This window comes from Bos javanicus, chromosome 25 (genome assembly GCF_032452875.1).
Source record: "Bos javanicus breed banteng chromosome 25, ARS-OSU_banteng_1.0, whole genome shotgun sequence".
In the NCBI taxonomy this organism is placed as follows: domain Eukaryota; kingdom Metazoa; phylum Chordata; class Mammalia; order Artiodactyla; family Bovidae; genus Bos; species Bos javanicus.
The window spans coordinates 15,809,583-15,833,768 of NC_083892.1; the positions used below are offsets into that span (position 1 = coordinate 15,809,583).

At 46.4% G+C, this 24,186-nt stretch overlaps 1 protein-coding gene across 1 annotated transcript in view; it reads left to right on the forward strand.

The window, feature by feature from the left end:
• XYLT1 (xylosyltransferase 1) overlaps positions 1–24,186 on the forward strand; it is a 352,172-nt gene that overhangs the window by 274,878 nt on the left and 53,108 nt on the right. The window contains exon 6 of the mRNA XM_061401246.1: positions 23,369–23,449. Coding sequence (XP_061257230.1) covers positions 23,369–23,449 — 81 coding nt within the window. The remainder of the gene's footprint in view (positions 1–23,368; positions 23,450–24,186) is intronic.

A 24,186-nucleotide genomic window follows, 5' to 3' on the forward strand; every position in this document is an offset into this window, starting at 1 on the left:
ATATATATACACACACACATATATGTATAGTGGAATCCAGCTGGGCGTTTTCACCAGACAGTAAGCCAGCCCACTAATAATCATGCCCCAGCACTGAGTAATCACACTTTCAATCCTTCTTCCCTTTGGGTGAACCGAAGGAGATGGGCAGAAGGGGGCCTGATATGGAAACAAGGCCGGAGCCCTCTCCCCACAGAACTTTCCTCCAGGATCATTATAATCAGGGATAATAAAACACAGGGCCCGGTGCAGAGCTGAGCATTTGTTACACATGACCAGAAAATGGGTCTCGTTATTATTATATAACAAAAATTCCTGGGCAGTTATTAATTCTGGACCAAAAACATGGTCACTTCCTTCTCTCCTATAACTTATGACTCCACAGTGTTAGTCACTTAGTCATGTCTGACTCTGTTATGACCCTATGGACTACAGCCCGCCAGGCTCCTCTGTCCATGGAATTCTCCAGGCAAGAATACTGGAGTGGGTTGCCATTTCCTTCTCTAGGGGATCTTCCTGGCCCAAAGAGCAAATCCAGGTCTCCAGCACTGTAGGTAGATTCTTTACTGTTTGAGCCACCCGGGAAGACCCTGGTGGCTTCTGTACCATTGTACTAAATAGAAATGTGACTCACAAGAGAGCAGGCACCCACACACCTTTGAGGCAAACTGCTCTCTATAGAGTCAAGAGCTGAGAGCTCTTCACTGGTGCTGAGCCATGTCTGGATGCACGGGAAGGTGAGCGGCCCTGGGCCCCATCATCCCTCCCTGCTGCACGGCTCTTTGAAAAGAGTCTTGGTGTTGATCAGCCTTCTCAACCGCAGTGGGCTGAAGTAACACTCTTGAGTCACTGTGGCTGCAATCTCCTGAAGGTTCAAGGTGGGAACTTCCTCCAAAGTTCTACCTATGGATCGCCTCTTCAACCTCACCTCTCCCATCCCATCCCCAGGCTCAAATAGTATGCCCTGACCAACCTGGTGGCCACGACAAGCCTCCCAGACAGGGTCAAAAGCTGTCAGATGCCAGCTATGGCATCTAGATGGGTTCACAGCCTGGGGGATTGTCACAGAGTAGAAGCCAAGGCCGAGAGCAAAGTCCCCTGCCTTCTGCTTACTCCTGTCCATCTGAAGTGAAGCAGCCCTAGCGGGTCCAGGCTGAGCATCTGGAGCCCACATTCTGGCCTTAAACCAGTGCCCGTAATGCTGCTTAGTTAGAAAGGGAAGAGTGGGAAAGAAGCGTCCATTGGGTGGTGCCAGCCAGCCTTCCTGGGACAGGGCCTCAGTGGGATCCCACATCAGTGTCCTGTTCCCTTGTAGAGGAGGAATGGGAAATTGTGTCCCCAAGAGCCTCCGGCTGTCTCCTGTGTCCTCCAGAGAAAGTGTCTCCTTGGTGCAATTTAATTGTGTTCATCAGTCAACATTACTTGGCAAGCCCAGCCAGGGGCACAAACATTGCCACCCCTTTCTGAGTGTAATTGTGCTCTTTGAGATGCGGGAATGTGGTTTAAGGCCAAGCAGTTTTTGATTACAGAGTCAATCTTTGTTTAAAAGTTTGCCGCTCTGGGGAAGTTTCTAACAAGTTACTTTAAACAATGCATTCTCTGGACACCTACAGCTAAATGGTCCCATTAATCCAAATTGCTTTGCTGGATTCGGTGCAGCCATTCAGCAACAGGGCAGTGTCCGAGACTGGCTTCATTGAGAGGGATGACTGCAAAACCAAGCCATGGCTGCTTGTCATGAATCGACCTGCCGGGTGATGCCCACTCCCCCCAGGTGTCCCTGCCTCTATTCATCCTGCCCCGAGCATGCACAGGGTGCTGTGCTAAGTGCTTCGATGGTCTCCTGCAGTCTCACCAGCCATCTGGTGAGGTAGGACCTCATCCTCCCCATTTGAGAGACAAGGGTCATGAGGACTCTTCCAAGCTCACTCATCTACTGAGAAATGGAGCTCAGACGTAGACCTTCCTGTCCTTGACCACAAGCCAGGGCTTCCTAAGTCTGAGCCACAGTGAGACAGATGGTTTAGAGTATTATGCAGACAAGGTTTTGAAATGGCAATATTTATCTGTAATAGTACATATAAGGAAAAAGTAACGTACCCCAGATCTCCAAAGTTGATGTTTTCTTTTTTTAAAAAGTTGATCTAAATAAGAAAATGTTAGCAAAACAGAATACAAGGAGTGAATGGCTCTTCAATCATTCAAAAATATTTATTGAGTGTCTACTCTACAGGGCTTCCCAGGTGGCTCAGTGGTAAAGAACCCACCTGCCAATGCAAGAGATGCGGGTTCAGCCTCTGGGTTGGGAAGGAATGGCATTTCCTCCCGTGGAGGTCACAAAGAGTCAGACACAACTTCGTGACTGAGCACACACACATGTACGTCTGCTACACACATCAGGCACTTTTCTGGATTCTGGGATATAGCAGTAAGTAAAGAATATTGCTGGTGTGCCCCACCCCCATGCTGATGAGAGAAAGAAACAATAGATAAGTAAATGGGTAATGTGTGAGTTGGAAATGTGTCTGAGGAAAACTACAGCATTGGAAGGAGAAGCGTGGGCCAGAAAGATACTTTGATAAGGTAGATATGGAAAACAGTAGACAGGAAAATGTATGTATGACCAAAAAAGAAGAACTGCATAATGGTAGGAGTTGACAAAACCTTTTTATAAAAGGCCAAATAGCAAATAAAAAATTTGTTAATTTCAGGTTAGGTTTTGCAAGCCAGATGGTCTCTATCACAGTAGCACAGTTCTGCCACTATAGCAATAAGGCAGGCATAGGCAGTATGTAAACAAATGAGCATGGTGGTATTCCAATAAAACTTTATTTATAAAAACATGTGTTGAGCCATAGTTCACAGATCCCTGCACTAGACCATTCTGCTGAATCTCCCACATTTCAGATAATGGCCCTGACCAGATCTGTCTCAGCCTTTGCAAATTTAGTTCCCCATGCACCTACACATCTTCCCAGGCACAACCTTTCCTGCATTGTCTCAGAGGCGTCTGTCACCCAGGCGCCAGCTTTGATGGACTTTTTGCTTCAGCTTTCAGGACCCTGGATAGAGAAAGTGTGGGTGAGATTCCCAAGGCCTTCTGGTCAACCTCCAGCCTGGCCTGGACTCCAACTCAGCCATGGGTAGCTGAATTTGACATAAAACAACAGTCTCCTTTTACTTTATTTTTCTTCAACCTGCCTGGCTTTACTTGAGCTAGGAAGCAACATGTAAAATGCATCTCACCCGTAAAATGCATCTCAGCCAGAGACATGGCAGTTTGTTCACAGAGGCTTGCATTACTGTAGGTCTATCTGGCCCCCTAGTATGTATCAACCAGAGCAGACTGCATGTTCTTATCACTCAGCCTTCTCTGCATAAACCCATCAGAAATGCCTGGTGCCCCTTAGCACTGTAATTCACCCTGTGCCACCTTCTTCAATCTGAATCAAAAAGGTTAATGTCGTTGAGCCCTGAGACTCTCTGATTTCAGTACTTACCCCAGCTTCCTTCTCCCTCTCAAAGCACAAGACTCGTTTATCTTTCCTTGGCTGATCAGGCAAACTGCTGACTAATGCCCTAATGCCAGCTAATTCTTGAAGATTTCCCAGAGTGTCTGGACACGTGTTCTGTTATACCTTCTGTAAATCTGGTTAATCTTGTGTGTCTGGTTACCCATCATCCTTCTGCCTAGATGTAGCTGGGCTCCCTGTCTATAATTTGTCCCATGAGACTGCCACACGTTGCATTGTTGATTTGGGAAGAGAGAGAGAAATTTTCAACCAATACAATGACCACAAAATCCTTTCTAATGAAATATCAGTTTTAGTTCCTTACTCTTTATTGAAGTATAGTTGATTTACAACATTGTATTAGTTTCAAGTATACAATAAAATTATTTCAGTTATACACACACACACACATATATATACATACACACACACACATACACACACATATATGGATCCCTCATGATTGATCCATTCATATAGTCAATCTGTTGACTGACTAGTCAGCACATGCTTAGTGGTCACGTAGAATGTGCCAGAAATTTGCAAGGATATGCAGTTACAGCCACCAATAAGTTAGTTAACATTCCTATCCTCATAGATTAAGCCATCTAATAATTACATCCTTATGACATTGTTAGGCCAGAAGATCATACGTATGTAATACAGAAAACCAACATGCAGCCTTTTTTCTTCAAGGAACTCAGGGAAAGCTCCCCTGGAGAAGTGTCCTTGGACTGAGAGTTAGAAGAAGAGAAGGAACCAACTGGGTGAAAAAAAAAATAAGGGACAAGTGTTTTAGGCAGAGAGGGCTGCATGTACAAAAGCCCTGAGGCATGAGGGAATGTGGTTCATGCAGTAAGTCAAGAGAGTGTTAGGTGGAAAGGGTGTGGTAAGGGGATAAAGCAACAGAATAAGGTTGGAGAAGCAGGCTGGCCTAGATGCTCTGGGACCATAAAAGGCATATTAAGAAGCCCTGAAAGGGAAAGGGAAAGTTGCTCAGTTCTGTCTGACTCTTTGTGACCCCACGAACTATACAATACATGGAATTCTCCAGACTAGAATACTGGAGTAGGTAGCTTTTCCCTTCTCCAGGGGATCTTACCAACCCAGGGATCGAACCCAGGTCTCCCACATTACAGGCAGATTCTTTACCAGCTGAGCCAGGGAAGTCCAAGAATACTGGAGTGGGTAGCTTATGCTTTCTCCAGCAGCTCTTCCTGGCCCAGGAATTGAACTGGGGTCTCCTTCATTGCAGGCAGATCCTTTACCACCCGAGCTACTAGGGAAGCCCCTAGTTTATACTAAAAGCAACAGGTTACCTGTGAAAAGTTTTTTATTGGAAAGTGCCATGATGAGATTGCTTTCAGTTCAGTTCAGTTCAGTCGCTCAGTTGTGTCCGACTCTTTGTGACCCCATGAATCGCAGCATGCCAGGCCTCCCTGTCCATCACCAACTCCCGGAGTTCACTCAGACTCACGTCCATCAAGTCAGTGATGCCATCCAGCCATCTTATCCTCTGTCGTCCCCTTCTCCTGCCCCCAATCCCTCCCAGCATCAGAGTCTTTTCCAATGAGTCAACTTTTCGCATGAGGTGGCCAAAGTACTGGAGTTTCAGCTTTAGCATCATTCCCTCCAAAGAAATCCCAGGGCTGATCTCCTTCACAATGGACTGGTTGGATCTCCTTGCAGTCCAAGGGACTCTCAAGAGTCTTCTCCAACACCACAGTTCAAAAGCATCAATTCTTCGGCGCTCAGCCTCCTTCACAGTCCAACTCTCACATCCATACATGACCACAGGAAAAACCATAGCCTTGACTAGACGCACCTTTGTTGGCAAAGCAGTGTCTCTGCTTTTGAATATGCTGTCTAGGTTGGTCATAACTTTCCTTCCAAGTCTTTTAACTTCATGGCTGCAGTCACCATCTGCAGTGATTTTGGAGCCCAGAAAAATAAAGTCTGACTCTGTTTCCACTGTTTCCCCATCTATTTCCCACGAAGTGATGGGACCGGATGCCATGATCTTCATTTTCTGAATGTTGAGCTTTAAGCCAACTTTTTCACTCTCCACTTTCACTTTCATCAAGAGGCTTTTTAGTTCCTCTTCACTTTCTGCCATAAGGGTGGTGTCATCTGCATATCTGAGGTTATTGATATTTCTCCCGGCAATCTTGATTCCAGCTTGTGTTTCTTCCAGTCCAGCGTTTCTCATGATGTACTCTGCATATAAGTTAAATAAGCAGGGTGACAATATACAGCCTTGATGCACTCCTTTTCCTATTTGGAAACAGTCTGTTGTTCCATGTCCAGTTCTAATTGTTGCTTCCTGACCTCCATACAAATTTCTCAAGAGGCAGATCAGGTGGTCTGGTATTCCCATGTCTTTCAGAATTTTCCACAGTTGATTGTGATCCACACAGTCAAAGGCTTTGGCATAGTCAATAAAACAGAAATCGATGTTTTTCTGGAACTCTCTTGCTTTTTCCATGATCCAGCGGATGTTGGCAATTTGATCTCTGGTTCCTCTGCCTTTTCTAAAACCAGCTTGAACATCAGGAAGTTCACGGTTCACATATTGCTGAAGCCTGGCTTGGAGAATTTTGAGCATTACTTCACTAGCATGTGAGATGAGTGCAATTGTGCGGTAGTTTGAGATTGCTTTAGCTCCTAATCAATTGCTTGGCAGTGGGGGAAAAAAGAAAGAATAATAAAAGTCAAGAGCTATACCAAACTGCTGGAGGAGGGGAAATACAGTAGCTAACTTTTCTGCTAGTGGATATGTACATTACAACTCAAGTAATTACTTTCTATCAGGCTGGTCCCCCCTGTTGCTTCATTACAGTTATTTTTTCTCTCTGCTGTGCTTTTCCACCACACAATGGTTTTCTTAGTCTCCAAGCCACTGGGTTTCCTAGAGAGACACTGTAACCTGGAGTTGGACCCAAAAATCCTCTTCCTTGTCTCTATTTGGCAGAAATGTTCTGGGACTGAGGCCATGGAAGGATTAGAGGGTGCATTGGGGAAGTCAGCTGACTCTGAATCCAGTCTGTCCCATTTACTGGTTGTGACAAGTTGCCTATCCTTCCTGTCCTCATCTGTCAAGTGGGAACCATCATGGTCACCTACCTCACATCACAGTCACAGCCTCTGCCATGAAGATGAAGCTGTGAACCGTGGAGTGCCTTGTCTGGCACAGAGAAAGTGCTCAGCCTGTAAATGTGATGATAGGATGACAGTAGTGTAAATCCACTAGTTTGACAGTTTTGTGAAGTGCAGAAACAACATCTGTTTCAACTAGGTTGTGTCTTCAGGTCCAGGTGCATTGCCTGGCACATAGCAGGAGCTCAGCAAGTCCTTTGCTGAAGTAAGAGATCAGGGAGCAAATGGGTGGTAACATGTAACACCACTGGACACAGCGCCTGATGCCGTTTATTCCCAAGTGGTGAAAGAATCACTGATTCTTTATTGCTTGTTTTTCACTTCCATGATTATTACAAGCATCTCTGGGTTTTTTTCCTGGATTGAGGACCAGTGGGAAGGTTTGTATCTTTACTTATTTATTTTGGCTAAGGGCATTTTCAGATCGCTCCACCTTGAAAATAGAAAACATCCCAGTGTCAGAGAGTCAGTGTCAGAAGAATGAGCTGTGGTGGGTTCTTGTAAGTCCTGAAGTTGGCTTAGCCACTTCTCCCCTTAACTAGGGGTGGGGGTGGCCAGCACGGGTACAGAGGAGTCCCACCTGGGGGCTCAGCAGGCCAGCATGTCACACCCGTCCAGCCACATGCCAGCTCCCTTGCAGCCAGGAGAGGACTGAATGTCATGTGTGATCCCCTGATGTCGTAAGGCGGGTATCTAAGCTGTCCCCACGTCCACGAGAGGGGGCTGGGAGGCAGACACTGCAGCTGGCCACTTTCCCTCCAGTTTCCGTGACCAAGCCCTGTATCCTCCTTTGGTGAAGCCCTTGGAGACTGAGGTCAGGTGGCCAGTTACAAGTTCCTTCTCCTGTTAAATGAAGACAGTGTAACCTGCATGAATAATTTAACCTCTCTGTACTTCATCTGTAACATATGTGATGGTAACAGCACCCACTGTATGCAGTTGTTGGGAGGACAAAATAAGAGTCAATCTATATCAGTCACCTAGAACACAGGATTTATATCCTCAAGAGTTGTCATCTTCATTATCATTATCATCACTGTTATTAGATAAGTTTACCCAAGGTTTGGGGAAGACCTGGTAGCTCAGCAGTAAAGAAGTCGCCTGCAATGCAGGAGTCACAGGTTCAATCCCCAGGTTGGGAAGATCCCCTGGAGAAGAAAATGGCAGCCCATTTCAGTATTCTTGTCGGGAAAATCCCATGGACAGAGGAGCAAGGTAGGCTACAGTATAAGCGGTAAAAAAGAGTTGGACACAACTGAACGACTGAACACACACACACACACACACACACACACACACTCAAGCTTTGAGAAGCTCAGTTTGCTGCTGCTGCTGCTAAGTCGCTTCAGTTGTGTCCGACTCTGTTAGACCCCATAGATGGCAGCCCACCAGGCTTCCCGTCCCTGGGATTCTCCAGACAAGAACACTGGAGTGGGTTGCCATTTCCTTCTTCAATGCATGAAAGTGAAAAGTGAAAGTGAAGTTGCTCAGTCGTGTCCGACTCTTCGAGACCCCATGGACTGCAGCCTACCAGGCTCCTCCGTCCATGGGATTTTCCAGGCAAGAGTACTGGAGTGGGGTGCCATTGCCTTCTCTGAAGCTCAGTTTGCTCCATTGTAAAATACAGCTCTTGCTGCCTACCTTCTGGAGTGGTTCAAGGATCGAGTGAGTAGTATATATTAAATATTTATAATATAACATACCAAGCACAATTCTTATTGTAGCTGTAACAACTTGGTTTTTAGTGTGAAGTTTGGCGCTTTCACTGGTCCTTCTTTATTGTCATAAAATGCATCTATCGTAAGATTTACCCATAGTGGAGTTTAGCACATTCACAGTGTCTTGCCGCCACCATCACTGCCCAGTTGCAAACATTTTAATCATCCCAAAAGAAGACTGTGTCCCACTAAGCAGTCACTCTCCATTTCCCCTTCTCCTCAGTCCTGGCAGTTGCCAGTCTGCTCGGTCTATAGATTTACCTAGTCTGTACATTTCACGTGAATGGACTTGTACAGTGTATGATCTTTTTTGTTTGGTTTCTTTCACTGACCTTCATGATTACAATGTCCATCCATGTCAGAGCGCGTGTCAATGTCTTGTTCTATTTTGTGGCTGAGTAATATTCCATTTGTGGATAGACCACATTTGCTTTACCCGTTCTTCTATCAGTGGACATTTGAGTTATTTTCTCTTTTTACCTACTGTGACTAGTGATGCTATGAATATTCATCTACAGGTTTTGTTTGAACACCTGTTCTCAATTCTTCTGGGTATTATTGTGACTTTTAACATATGTGGTTCAATTACTAAGACAGAAAAGGAAGAAACAGCAAGAAGATAAAGTAAGAAAAGACAGATTTCAGCTTCTGCATCTGGGTTTCCTTTTTCAACTAACCTCAGTTCTTTGGGAACCAACCACAAAGAGTTTTGTTGCCACTTTGTTCTTGAACTCTTGGGTCTTGTAAATAGCCCAAGGGCCATGGGTCCCCCTGGGGAAAGCCCTGATGATTGTAACTGGTGTGCCTGGGAAAGCCAGCCAGCCATCCTTCCCCTCTTTCAGAGGGAATAAGCAACAGGAGCTCTGAGACAACCAAACACCTACTGTGTGCCAGGCACTGGGCTGAGCCTTTCACACAGATGATCTCATGAAGTCTTTGCCCAAGTCATTCAAGGAAACTGAGGTGCAGAGAGGTAAAGTAACTTACAAGGTCACACAGCAAGGAGGCAAAGAGGCAAGCTTTAAACCAGTCACCCGACAGAGTGATGTCCCTGCAGGACCGTGGTGCATCAGGCTGCCACTCAGCTGGACTCATCTCAGCTGGAAACCTGCCCAGGTGTCTGCCTTCATGAGCTTGGCAATTCCATTTCAGAGACCTGGCACAGCCTCAGGGATTTCATTCATCCTTTGACCCCGTGTATAGTAAGTGACTTTTATGTGCTAGACATTGTGCCAGCCCAACCTTTCTCAGCTGGGATTCCTGATCTGAACCTCAGAACAGAGAAGTTGATCAGAGTGACTATGTTCTTGATTCTTACAAGGCTGGAACATAACTAGAACCATTCCTGGTGCACAGAGGGAAGCTAATCCAGGACATACAGTGGATACCCTGGGTACCAGGGATCAGTTTGTACAGGGATGTGGTCTCAAACCATCGCTGTGTGTCTCCAGCATCTAGAACAGTACCCAACACACAGCAGGTCTAACATCAATATCTGCTGAATGGATGAGTGGGGATATAGTGATGTGAACAAAATAGACGCGAGACCTCCTCTCACGGAGCACACATTCCTGTTTTACAATTTGGTCCTTTTCCATAATCCAAACCATTTCAATATTCAAGAACCTAGCACTGAAAATAGTTCATCAATGATCAATGAACTTGTGCTAGACATTTCCAGCATAGCCATGTGTGAACAGATCTTTGGAACAGCCCCAGATCTATTACTTTTTTAAGTCACACTGTATCGGTCACTATAAGAACCAAAGGGAAGTGGGACTAAGGCATTAACCCCTAGTAAACATGTCAGGGGTAGCTGTAAATGAATAAGTTTTATCCAACAAGTGGAACGCATGAGTTCACAAATAGTTAAATAAAACCAGGGCTTACGTCATCCCCATTGAAATGGAACCATACAACTCAAAGTGATACCAGTGGTTTGAAAAAGCTGAATTCCTGGCTAAAGTTAGAACTCAACACAGTTCTGAGCACAGAGGAAATGTTCAGCACATGTTGAAGGAAAAGGAGAAAGGAAAGAAAGGACGGAGGGAGAGACAGAACAAGGGAAGAAAAGAGGAAATGTGATTACATTCCCAGTAATAACTCAGCTAATGCTTATGAAGTGTCTCCTGTGTACCGCGCACCCAGGCTAAGCACTTAGCCTAAATGCATCGGCCCGTTTATTCTCAGAGCAACTCTAGGAAACACGTCCTATGGTGAGTCCGTTGTTCAGAAGACAAGAGAGCAGCTCAGAGCACTGTATCTGCACGAGGTCTGACGGTCAGTGAGGGCAGAGCCCAGTCAGTCCTACTACTGAGATTTAGTCAGATCCTCTAATCCGCCCACCTCCTTCCCACCAAAAAGACAAATGCAATCTGAACTGGCTATGTTCCTTAATGATGTTTGAACATTTCTTTTTAAGCTACTACATCTTCTTTTCTCAACTAAACTTCACTCAAAACCCCAACACAGCTCTCTGAAGAACCTCGAGTGAGGCCCCACCGGCCCAGCAGAGCCCAGGGCTGAGCCAGATGCAGCTTGAGAACCACTGATCTACACGATGACATCTCTTTTAAAACATTTCCGAAGTTTTCTGTCTCCAAGAATTGCCAAATGTCTACACAGAGCCTATCTCCTCTGTTCAGACAGCCTGATTTCTTTCTTACATTCTCATCAGCCCCCTGAAATAACGCAGACAGCCTTGGAAGTCTGTGGGTAAAGAATACACTGGGTAGGAGTGATGTGTATGACTCTTGGGCCAGGTCATGTTCGTGAGTCTGAAGATGTGGGTGCAGAGTCATTAGAGGATTAGAGGTTTATTTAAATCAACTTCAAGGATGGAAGCAGAACAGATAGTGCTGGGCGTGGAATTCACATCTGCTCACTGCTTAAACAATGGTCTTTCAATGTGGGCCTATAGGAGCGTGATATGATAGGATATGATTAATGCATGCGTGCGTAGTTCATTGACCAGAACAAGTCACCCATTTGCTTGGGTAGGTGGCACATAACAGGCTCCGCATAACCAGCCTTTTAAAAGATTAAATGAAAACAAATTAGAGTAGTTTCTCAGAAATGAGTTGGTTTTTTTAGATGGGAGAATCATCAGATATAAACTTTGAAATGCATATTTTGGTAAAATTCAGTAAGGATATTTAAGTATATTTTGTGATTTTACTTAGCATTATATTTCTTATTTAAATTAAACTTTGCTTTGAGCAGAGAAAAAAAATGAATACACTGGGTGCAGCATTTCCTGATCCTTCAGAATCTTTCATGAGCCAAGAATCTATGCTTAAAATTTGCAGGAGTGACCACAGCATTTGTCTTTCCATGGAGGAGTACGTGGCTTCTCTTCTGTGTTGCATCCTGACTTTGTTCCAATACAGACAGTCTAGTGAGCCTGGCAGGCTGCCAACGTGCTCAGGGACAGTCGTCTGTTCTCTGAGCTAAGTCTCACCCCAGGGCTGAAATCTGAACTGACCGAGCCCTGAAATTCTGAGAGGTGGAGATGCTTTTTGTATTCCACCCCCAGCAGAACAGACTTTAGTCCTAGAGAAGTAATAATAACAACAACAACAATAATGATAGCTAACATTTTAGCCTTCTGGGGACTAAGCTACCCAGCCTCGAGGGATCCCTGTTGCTTTCCCCTGTCCACCAGTCATCACCCCACTTCTGAAACCAGTTTCTGTATCATCCAGGATTGTTCAGTGGCAAGCAACAGTGTATGCTCTCTGGTTTCATTTACTCTTCATGGCCACCCTATGTATAACAATGGACATGCGTTGTACAATCACATACATTGTGTATATAATTACGTATATAATTACATACATTGTGTATATAATTACATACATTGTACATATACTTACATACACTGTACAATGTAGCCATTGTTGTCATCCTCAGTTTTAAAGATGAGGAAACTGAGCTTGAAATAGATGAAATGACCTGCCAAAGGCCACACAGCTTGTAACTGGTGTAACCAGAGCTTAACCCTACGTCTGTCTGCATTATTTTAACCACTTCAAATCCTGATGTGTTCATGTTGGTGCTCTGGGGACACCTGTCCACTGAACTGAAATGGATCAATTACTACCATAGGTCATTGACCATCATTTGCACCCAGGAGAATGTGAAATGGTATAAAATACCTGTTCTTAGCCATACACACAGAGGGAAAGTTGAACTTACCAATAGAGTTTAATTAGACTTCCCTGGAGCTCAAACGATAAAGAATCTGCCGACAATGCAGGAGACCAGGGTTTGATCCCTGGGTCGGGAAGATCCTCTAGCTAGAGGGAATGGCGATCCACTGTAGTATTCTTGCCCGGAAAATCCCACAGACAGAGGAGCCTGGTGGGCTATAGTCCGTGGGGTTGCAAAATGTTGGACGCGACTGAGCAACCAATACACAGGGATCTAAGTCCAAATTGAGCTTAATTTGGTTTAATACTAATTAATGCTCTCTTATCTTTATCTTATACTTGCATGTTCAGTCATGTCCGACTCTTTGCAACCCCATGGACTGTAGCCCACCAGGCTCCTCTGTCCATTGGATTCTCCTGGCAAGAACACTGGAGTAGGTTGCCATTTCCAACTCCTAGGGATCTTCCTGACCCAGGGATCCAACCTGCATCTCCTGCATTGGCAGGCAGATTCTTTACCACTGCGCCACCAAACCCTTCAATTTATACTCTAGTCCTTGCCGCTTGAACTGACACTGAGCTGATTCTTCCAAAAGTAGGCATGAGTTGACCAGGCAAAGATGTAAGAAGGGTGTCCCTAGCATAGGCACAGTGTGGATGGGCCCTCATTCTGGAATGCAGCACGTGTGTGGAGCAGGTTTATCGGCCAGTCTGCAACAGGCATGAGGACCCAAAGAGAAAGAGGCATGTGGCTGCTAGAACCTGCCCTGTTTCAGGTCTGTGCAAGACACTGATGAAATAGAGATGAATCAGACGAGGTTCATGTCCTCAGCTAGCATACTATCAAGGAACCAGAACATACATCACTTATATTACTGATAGGAATAAAAGCAGGTAAGATTTAAAAGGTCACATTTTGGTGGAAGATTGATAAGGAGTGGGAATATCTTTCCTCCAGCATTTCTAAGCCAAGGATATAGGGACTTCCTTCTGAAAACTTGCATTCATTGAACAGTCCGGTGGGCCAGGCACTAGGGGCATCATACCCCCAACACAAAGGCAACTCAGAGACCATTGTCATGCCCATTTTGCAGATTAGAAAACTAAGACTCAGGGAACCTACTTAAAATCCAATGGCAAGAAAGTGCCAACCATCAGAGAGAAATTTCTACCAGTGCTTTTCCAAAAACAGATTTCACTGAAGCCAAGTTTTGGCTTTCCCACTTACATGACCTTTATTTTTAAGATTCAATCTTTTGATGTCCTCCCAAGGAGGCCTTGTCTTGTCCCCCTCAAAACCAAATCAAATAACTGGCTGCAATCAGTCGTTATAAAGGGATGCAGAATTTAGTTAAGCAAATGTTCTGCTCATTTGAGATGTCTCGTGGCATATGAGGAAAACCAGATTTCAGAGAGTTGAGATACAATCAAATAGACTTCACACACACACAGGGCTGAATGGCTATTCACTTCTTTGTGATTCCAGCAGCGTTCTTGGATCAGGCTTGGCCTCTAGGTGCTGATTCTTGTCAGTTACCTTTCCATTACAGCCATCTGGAGAAAGAGTTGACGTGTTAAGAGTTCCCACTGATAGAATGTCAGATAAACTGCCTGTTAGAATGGCTGATGTGTGCTTAAAATGAAAAATGTGTGTCTTAGAAATGTTCTGTGAAAGTGTTTAAGAAATGGCTTGCCAGTTCCTGCAAATGCAATGAGCATGTTTTAATTCTGCATGGTTTTCGCCAGTAACAAAGATAAAGCCAATTAAAGGCAATTGGGTTTTATTGTCCAGGTGGTTATCTAGTTTGCCGTCTGCCTGTGTACAGAAGAGTTGTCCCCTGGTGCCTTTGTGATTTAGTCCACCTAGTATCTTCCCCCATCCCAAGAATCTCCGTTTGTCGACATCCCCTGCTGTCCCTACTAGACGACAGGGACCGTGGCCATCTGACCCATTGCAGTTCCAGGGGTCTGGCATCTGACCTGCCAAAGTGGGGCATTGTGTTTCCCAGGAGAGCAAACAGAACTTGCAAAGTCTTGGAGTCACGAAAGAGCACTGAACGATTCTAGAACTTCAAGTCATCCCGAAGACTGAAAGGACAGGGCCAGCCCATGACCCACTTTGCAGCCTCGCTGAGGAGCTGGGACACTGTCCTGCAGGAGATGGAGCACCACGGAGGATATTAAGTCGAAGAAGGGGTGCAATAGGCTTATGTTTTACATCTTACGACTCCTTCCCCGAGGATGGATTAGAGAGGAGTTTGGAAGCTGGGGCGGCATTTCATCCAGTTCACTTGTCCTCAGGTGCCCAACTGTGGCTATAATTATGCCCATGGGATCTAGAAAGAGTCCAGCATCTAGCTTTCCCTGTATCCTTGGGTCTTTTTAAAATTTTTTTCTTTAATTTTTAAAATTTATTTATTTTTGTTTGCACTGGGTCTTTGTCACTACACTCGGGCTTTCTCTAGTTACGAGAGCAGGGGCTCCTCTGTAGTTGTGGTGTGTGGGCTACTTGTTGTGGTGGCTTCTCTTGTTGCGGGGCACAGGGTCTGGGTACAGCAGTGTTGGCTTCATAGCGTTGGATTGTGGGCTCTAAAGCACGGGCTCAGTAGTTGTAACACACAGGCTTAGTTGCTCTGCAGCACGTGGGATCTTCCCGGACCAAGGATCGAACCTATGTCCCTTACAGGGGCAAGAGGATTCTTATCCACTGTACCCCCAGGGAAGTCCAGTACTCATGTTTTTGCAGTGGAAATCCACTGCAATCAAATCAGGGGTTGCCTTCTCTTATCTCCAGCTGCCTTTTCTCTTGCCTCTTCAGAGAACCCTGAACTTGGCCTTTCCTCTAGTTGTTCTGGAGTTCTAGCCTTCCTGAGAGATTTCCTAGCAGGCAAGAAGACTTCAGGAAGGTTCAAGCGTGCACCATCTGGAAAGTCGAGGAAAGTGATGGCAGTATCTCTCCTCCATCCTCAAAGAAATAAGCCTTATGGATCAGTTCAGTTCAGTCGCTCAGTCATGTCCGACTCTGCGACGCCATGAATCGCCAGGCCTCCCTGTCCATCACCAACTCCCGGAGCCCACCCAAACTCATGTGCATGGAGTCGGTGATGCCATCCAGCCATCTTATCCTCTGTCATCCCCTTCTCCTGCCCTCAATCCCTCCCAGCATCAGGGTCTTTTCAAATGAGTCAGCTCTTTGCATCAGGTGGCCAGTCTTGGAGTTCCAGCTTCAACATCAGTCCTTCCAATGAACACCCAGGACTGATCTCCTTTAGGATGGACTGGTTGGATCTCCTGGCAGTCCTAGGGACTCTTAAGAGTCTTCTCCAATACCACAGGTCAAAAACCTTATGGATAAAATGGTCTATATCCATTCCTGAGATAGGGTGCAGTGAGAAGGATCAAAGTGGCTGGGCTCAGCTTGTAGATAAGAGCCTCAGAAAGGCCCACACCCTGGACAGAAGGCTTTATCTGTGCCAATTCCTGATGTGCAACGTATGCATGACAGAGGTCCCCTTGGAATGAAGTAGGGGGCTTCAGAAGGTGGCTGTGGTTTCCTGGCTCTTTATAAAGAAATGGGGCACGTTTCTGCAGCCTATTTACCACAGGAAAATGGGATTGAAAACAGTCTGCCCTCTGAACTTGGGTGATGAGATCTGAACCTCTGCTTCACCTCTTTTAAGACTTTGGCCAAACTGTTAAATCTGTGTGTCCCACTTCTTTCACATATAAGCTAGTACCCACTTGATAGGGTTACTGTGGAAAGGAGGAGGAAGAGGAGCACTTAGCACATTGCAGACAACAAAAGGCACGTTTTCTGCATTGTTATGAAGTGTTTTCTCACTGCCCAGCATCTCCCGCAGATCAGAGACATAGGGAACAGCATTCCTGGCAGAGGGAACAGAACAGGCAAAGGCACAAAGTGGACGTCGTGCTGTCTGCCTCTGTGGGCAAAGCCCTGTCTGGGGGGCGGGCACTCTGCTGGGCTCGGCAGCTGCATCTGTGAGCCACGATGGCTGGTGCTCCCCTCGGGTGCTTGTTAAACGTGCTAGTGAATAACTGTTGAGTACTTACTGTGTGTCAGGTCCTGGAGGAAGAGAACAGAATTAGACCCAGTGCCTGCTGTCCTCATGACTCTAGCCAGACTCCTGAAAAGCACTGTTCAAGGTGCCCAGTTGAAAATAGCAGGCATGGGATTTTCTGCACCCTCACCACCCCCACCCCCACCCCTTGCTACTTGACAAAAGGTTCATTTGGGTCGCACTGGTTGTTGGTACCTTGGGGAAACCCAGCCGGCCTGCTGAAGAAGCCGGCCAGCCTCCCCTGCTCTATCTCATTCACAGTTTCCTTCTTCCTCCACATCCTGGTGGCAGCTGGCTCGGGTCCTATGTAATGATGTGAGCGCCAGCCATGCCCTCATGAACAGTTCCACATCTGGGAATTTAATCCTACAGAATCTTACCCACAAGTGGAAAGATAAATGTGTGATGATGTTCATAGGAGCAATACCCGTATGGGGGGAGGTGGGTGAGAAAGCAACCTAAGTGTCCATCACTAGGGGATTGGCCATGCCCGTTCCATAGGCGTCTGTGCAGCCACTGAGAGAATGAAGTCTTCCTGTGTGTCCTGATCAGACAGAAAATGATACATCATTACATCAAAAGTCACGTGTGTGCATGTTCCCATCTCTGTAATTAAAAATACATGTAAACACTACAGCATCTACTTCATAGGGTCATCATGAGCCATAAGTGGGTTAATAGGTGCAAAGTGCTTAGAACAGCATCTGATCCACACAGTAAGCACTCAAGTGTTAGATCCTGGAGGAGGGCATGGCAACCCACTGCAGTATTCTTGCCTTAGAGAATCCCATGGACAGAGGAGCCTGGCGGGCTACAGTCCATGGGATTGCAAAAGGGTCGGACACGACTGAGTGACTAAGCACAAGTGTTAGATACTATTTTTACCTCTGCTCTTATTTCATTCTCTATCTTGCTGTAGCCTAAGTTTCATAGTTATAATTTTAAAAGCACAGGAAATGGTTACAATTAACCTTCCCACTACCGTGGTTTTCTGTACTCTTGGGCTCCTCATAGAAGGATGGAAGATGACATTTCTCCTAGGGTCACACAGCCCTCGGCAGATCCATGTGGCTGGGGTCACAAACTTGTCTTGATTTGCCCAGAACTGTCTGATTTTAAAATGAAAAATTCTGTGTCCTGGGCACCCCCTCAGTTCTGGGCACCCCAGGACAGATGACCACTCTCCATATGCCTTTGGTGGCCCAGTTGCTTTAGGAAGAATACAGACAAGGCATCATTATTGCTTTTCATATATTAGGAGAAAACATAAAAATAATACATCCGAATGGAATATTATTTAGCCTTATAAAGGATGGAGATTCTGACCCATGTAACCACATGGATGAACCTTGAGGACACTGTGCTGTGTGAAAGAAGTCAGTCACAAAAAGATAAACACTGTATGATCCCATTTACGTGAGGTCTTAGAGTCTGACTACTCTGAATATTCACAGAGACGGAAAGAAGGATGGTGGCCAGGGGCAGAGGGGGAAGTGGGGAGTTGTTTAATGGATTCAGTTTCAGTTCTGCAAGATGAAAAGAGTTCTGGAGATGGATGGTGGCGATGTGTGCACAGCAGCTTGAAAGTTCTTAAGACAACCAAGCTGTACAAACTGAAAATGGTTAAGACGGCAAATCTTATGTTACATGTGTTTTGCCACAATTTAAAATTTAAAATAAATTTAAAATATAAAATACATGTTAAATATTTTAAATAGTAAAATAAAAAGGTACATCCACTACCACGAATACGGTTGCATACAGTAATGCTAAGGTGGTATTTAAATTGAACAGCCATAGCAAATAACGGCACAGATGATACCCTCGTGGAAGAAGTTGGGGAAATAATGTAATATATTCTGAGCTCAGACTGAAGGCACCTCAGTCCTCAGCTTGTGCTGTTCCACAGGCCCCCATCTGCTGCCCCCAACCACATTTCTGCTCCACAAATGGCCCACCCATTGCAAACAGGAGGGCTAAATCCAGTGCCTTCTGGGGTCTGGGGATGCCTGGCAGCATCAGTGGTTTGAAATCCTGAGTCCTGACATTCACGATGCTCTGCGCTGAGCTTGGCCTTAGCACCGTCAACCTCACCAGCAGCCATGAGTACCTGGTGATAGGGCCTTAGCGTCTGTTATCAGGAGAGTGGTGTCGGGCACAGCGCGGTGGGTAGGAGGGACCCGGAGGAGGGCAGTTAGCTTGGTGTTGGGCTCCTTCTAAGTGAGGCGGGGCAGGCCCACCCTCTTCACCCTGCCACACGCTGCCAGCAGACAGGCTGGCCTGGGCCTGGGCTGGGTGCCCGTGGACCTGAGAGCTATACCCCTCCCTCCTGTGTGTCCTCACGCCCAGAACCATATGCACATCAGACACAGGGGCCAGTGCGGTGACCTCTGGGAGCCAGTTCTAACTCTGCCACCAGCTGGGAGACTGTAGACAAGTTCCCTCCTGGGGGGCATTTCCCAAACCATGCTCTGCAGAACATTCATGGGTGTGATGCTCAGAAAGCCTTCCAGGTTCAATTCAGGTTGGGTCTTCTACTGCTATCCCCAGTTCAAAATGTCTTAAGCTTCTGATGCTCACGATGGCAGTAATAATACTATTAAACAGCAGTTAACCTTTATCAAAAGGCTTATATGGGCTGGATGCTACCGCATGCATCTTAACACACTTTATTTTATTTAATACTCCCAACACCTGAGGCTTATGGAGATGAAAGTAACTTGCCTGAAATCTGGGCTCTCAAGAAGAGGCCATGGGGAGAAGATGAAGGAAAGAGGAAGAGAATTAACTACCAATATTCATGCTCGGCTTAAAAGCAGTGCTTCCTAAACTTTAAAGGGCACACACATCACCTGGGAGTCTTGTTAAAAGGCACGTTTTAACTCAGTAGGTCTTGGGTGGAGCTGAGGTAGGGCATGTCTAACAGCAGTGGGCTGACGCTGCTGGTCCCAAGACCAGGCTCTGAATGAGGAAGCTTTGGAACACTTGAGTTTTCTCTTATGCCTGAGATGAGATTCATTCCCTCATTCATGCACTAATTCATTCATTCATCCATCCATCCATGTGTAGATGCCATCTAGTAGCAAAGAACTGGAACTTTGCATTTGGAACCAGGTTCTAATCCCAGTTCTGCTCTGTTCAGTAAATGAGTGTTTTCTTTGAGCCTCAATTGCCCATCTATAAATGGGAATGGAACACATTTTAGAGATTCTTCTGTGACCATTAAACGTAATAAATTGTAGCAAAAGTCTGCCTTGGGGGCCCAGGTCATGGTGGACATTCCATAAATGGTGGTGCTTCAGGAGCTTATTTTACTATTCATGTGTTTATTTAACCCTTTCAAGTGAGGTTTCTAGATGGTTCCAATAGATTTGTTTACATTAAAAACAAATGTATTTATTAAAATTATTTGTCATATATATTTACTTACATATTTCCATAAAGATGTCCCAGTAGCTCCAAAAGCTATAGTGATGGGCCCCAGGGTCCCCACCATGAATGCGAGACGTGTCTTCCAAAAGGTGGAAAGAAATTGAGGAGGAGACAGCCACACATTGATGAGCTGCACACACCACTTGGCAAATGACTCCACCAGAAAGGAGGAGTGAGAAATGCTTGTGAAGGGGAGAGAGCCAAAGACTGGGTAAAATGACAGCCAATCCCAAGCTGTTAATTATCCAGAGGGAACTAAATATTACGTAGGCAATTATCAACAGGCTTCTGAAAGCCACAATAGGGAAACCTGGTCCCCAGCCTAGTCCCTGCAGAAGGGCTCAGGCCACGGGTTTTATTTAGCATGCAGGGCAGGCTCTTCACCCAAGGAGGGGGCGGTGGCTGGGTCACCTTCATGTCCAGCCAAGCCAGGACCCAGCGCTGTGCTTTGAAAATCGGCTTTACCCACAAGCTCTGGACCTGGAAGCCGCAGCCCCCTCCCCACCGGCCCTCCCTCCCCGAAGATGTCATCTTTTGAGATGATTTCATGTGGAAGCATTGCTAAGTAAATTCGCTAAATGCCTATTCATCCCTGTCAGATGGGGACGCGGTGAAGCGGTAAATGTGAAAATGGCCCCAGCTCGGGGCCCTGAAAGGCACTTTCTGGGGCTGCCAAATGAAGCCGCAGCTGATGACCCTGGGAGGCCTGAGGCTTCGCGAGAGGGGGTGCGGGAGCCCCGGCCCGGCCCCTCCAATCCTCCCACTGAGGCCGCTGAGAGGCCCCTGTTTATTATTCCTGCTGCCAGGGACCCATTCAGAGGTTAACTTGTCCCTGTATTCATCGGGAGGACAATAATGAACTGTCGCAGAGAGTGGCGAAGGGGTTGGTAAAGAGGCACCTCTAAGCCATGGAGCTGGAACAGGCCTCTGTGATTTGGAAAGAGAGGTTGCTTAATTTCCTTTCCAGGCTGGTTTAGTTTCCACCTCTCCAGGACCTTCAAGAAGCCCTTTGCCCACCGCTCTCCATCACTGGGCGTGAGGCACGCCTGGGCTTCACCCTGCCCGCCTGCGGAGATGCTCCACGTGGGCGCGGACACGTGGGCTTGGCTTTCTGTCTGCGTCCCCAGGCTGCACCCTTACGCATATCCGCAGGGATAAGCTGTCTGCGTTTGTGCCCGTGTGGATTTACCTTGTTGCAGACATGCGGGGTTTTTCTGGCATTTGCCAGCCACTAGAACGGCCAGTTTTGAAGTGGTTGATTTCCACACTAGGACCGGCTGTCGGCAGTGCTGGGTTCTGCTGCAGCATCTCCTAACTGCTCTGTCCCCGCTCCGCTGGAATTATGAGTTGGTCAACAAGAGTTGGCCAATCAGAGAGCAGGGGCTTGGCGTGGCACGACTTCGGGTGATGCAGGGAAAAGAGAGGGAGGGATGGCTGGGAGCGGCCCCTATAGGCTGGTGAGAGGCCAAGAGCAGAGCACCTTACATTTATTGTGCACCTACTGTATGCCCTCATGTACCCAGTTATCCATCAGCGTGTATATCTACTTTGTGCAGGGCAGCCAGGTGAAGGCTGTCACTCAGAGGTTGAATGACTTACCCTAGGACACACAACAGGGTCGGGAATGGAGCTGAGATCTATCTCCAGCCCCTTCTGCTTCCAGAGTGCAGGCATCGCTTTCTGAGGCACCCATCTGCCCCCCCCCCCCACTCCCCACAAAGTTCTAGCCTCCTTTCTCTTCCCAGAGATGCACCTTCACCTGTTCTCCCAATTTGAAAGGATGGTTAACCCTTTCCTTCTAAGTAAACCCCCCCTACCCCCAGCAGAGAAGCTGATGATAAAGGAGCTGTCACTTCAGCACCATTTACCTGTTTGGGTTTATTCAGCATAAGAGGCGACTGCGTTTCTGGCAGATGGAGACCCGTGTGACTGCCTTTTAAAATACTGTCACAGCTGTATGCACAAGCTGATTAGCTGTGACTACACTGCTAGTGCTGAGATTGATGGCGATAAATTTGGGATAACAATGCTGGGAACGATGTCACCTGTTTGTATTGCACTTCATATCTCTTAAAGCTCTCTCAATCAGTAGCCCAGGGGCTAGGGAGGATTTAGCATTCATTCATTCATCGATGCATTCGTTTCTCAAAGTGCATTTGAAGGCGTCACTTTAAACTCATCTCACCGTTAGTCATCCACTCATCCAGCAAGCATTGCTGTACCTCCTACTATGATTACTGTACCTCCTACTATGTGCCAGTGATGAGCGAGTTTGATTAGGTTCTGTCCTCATGGAGCTTACATCCTAATGTAAGCAAATTTAGCCCTTTCAGATGGTGATGAGATCATATGTAAATAGAGTGATATGTTAAGTGAAGGGGAGCGGGTGCTGCTTTAGGTTGGGGACCTAAAAACAGCCTTTTTCATGAGGTGACATTTGAAAAGAAATCTGGATGACAAGAGCAGACATAGAAAGATATGGGGCAGAATTTCCCAGGCACAGTTCAGTTCAGTTCAGTTCAGTCGCTCAGTCGTGTCTGACTCTTTGCAACCGCATGGACTGCAGCATGCCAGGCCTCCCTGTCCATCACCAGTAAACTCCTGGTGTTTACTCAAACACATGTCCACTGGGTCAGTGATGCCATCCAACCATCTCATCCTCTGTCATCCCCTTCTCCTCCTGCCTTCAATCTTTCCCAGCATCAGAGTCTTTTCCAGTGAGTCAGCTCTTCCAATCAGGTGGCCAAAATATTGGAGTTTCAGCTTCAGCATCAGTCCTTCCAATGAATAATCAAGGTTGATCTCCTTTAGGATGGACTGGTTGGATCTCCTTGCAGTCCAAGGGACTCTCAAGAGTCTTCTCCAACACCACAGTTCAAAAGCATCAATTCTTCAGTGCTCGGCTTTCTTTATAGTCCAACTCTCACATCCATACGTGACTACTGGAAAAACCACAGCCAGGCACAGTGAGAGCAAAGGCCCTGAGGTTACTTTGTATCTGCCACCGAGATATTCACTGATGTCCTATTGTTTGCCAATCCCAGTGCTGGGTCCTGGGGATTCCAAAACAAGTAAGACACTACACTAATTCTCAAGGAGTTCACAGCATATGGGAGTGTGTAGGACACAAACATACAAACAGTCCATTTTAGCATACTTTGGTAAACTTGGTGATGGAGGTACATGAAAGAAGATGCCTCATGCACCTTGCAAGGTATAAATGAAGGAGGGGATGTGGTTGCTGTGACAAAGAAGGGAGCCAGTCACAAGTGTCCATGGTCTCTGGAGGCTCTGACTTTCCTCTTGGTTTGCTTCCACAGGACAAATGACCAGCTGGTGGCATTTCTCTCCCGATACCGAGACATGAATTTCTTGAAGTCGCATGGCCGGGACAATGCAAGGTAGTATATCTTCCCTCTACCCTTGTGCAAAAGAGAAATGAAATCTGAGTCATCATTTGGGGGCTTCCTTCTAGACTGGTTTGATGCAACCAGAAATAAGTTGAGGACGGGAGAGAGGCATGGCACGGCTGGGCCTTGGCCCTTCCTGTGCAGAATCTGAAGTGGTCTCTCCTGCCAGCCAGAAACAGAGAGAACAGCAAATGTGTCTCATCATGTCATATAAGCATTTCCATGAGCCTGTGTTCTCATGGCAGTCCTCTGAGGAAAGTAGGGTAATCATTTTATACTCATTTTATTGGGAGGAAGACCGAGGCCCATAGTTCAAGTTCATGATGTCCCATGAACATACATTCGGTTTGCCAGTCATTCAGCAAATATTCACATGGGGCCAAACGTGTGCCAGGCACCCTTCTAGAGGTGAATGAGACAAAATCCTCACTCTCATGGAATTTACTTTCAAGCAGGAAATTGAAAGTCTCACACCAGAAGGGAGTTGGAGTCAAGGAAACCAACTTCCCGCCCTGTGCCTTCACCATTGCCTCACTCTTGCTGTCTAAGTTGTGGGCAGGGATTTGAGGCAGCAGAATCCTTTGTGCCTCTCTTACTTAAACTGAGGGAAGCAAACAGCATCACTACAGACCCCCTCGTTGTTGTTGTTGTTCAGTCGCTCAGGCATGTCCTACTCTTTGCGACCCCATCGACTGCAGCACGCCAGGCCTCCCTGTCCATCACCAACT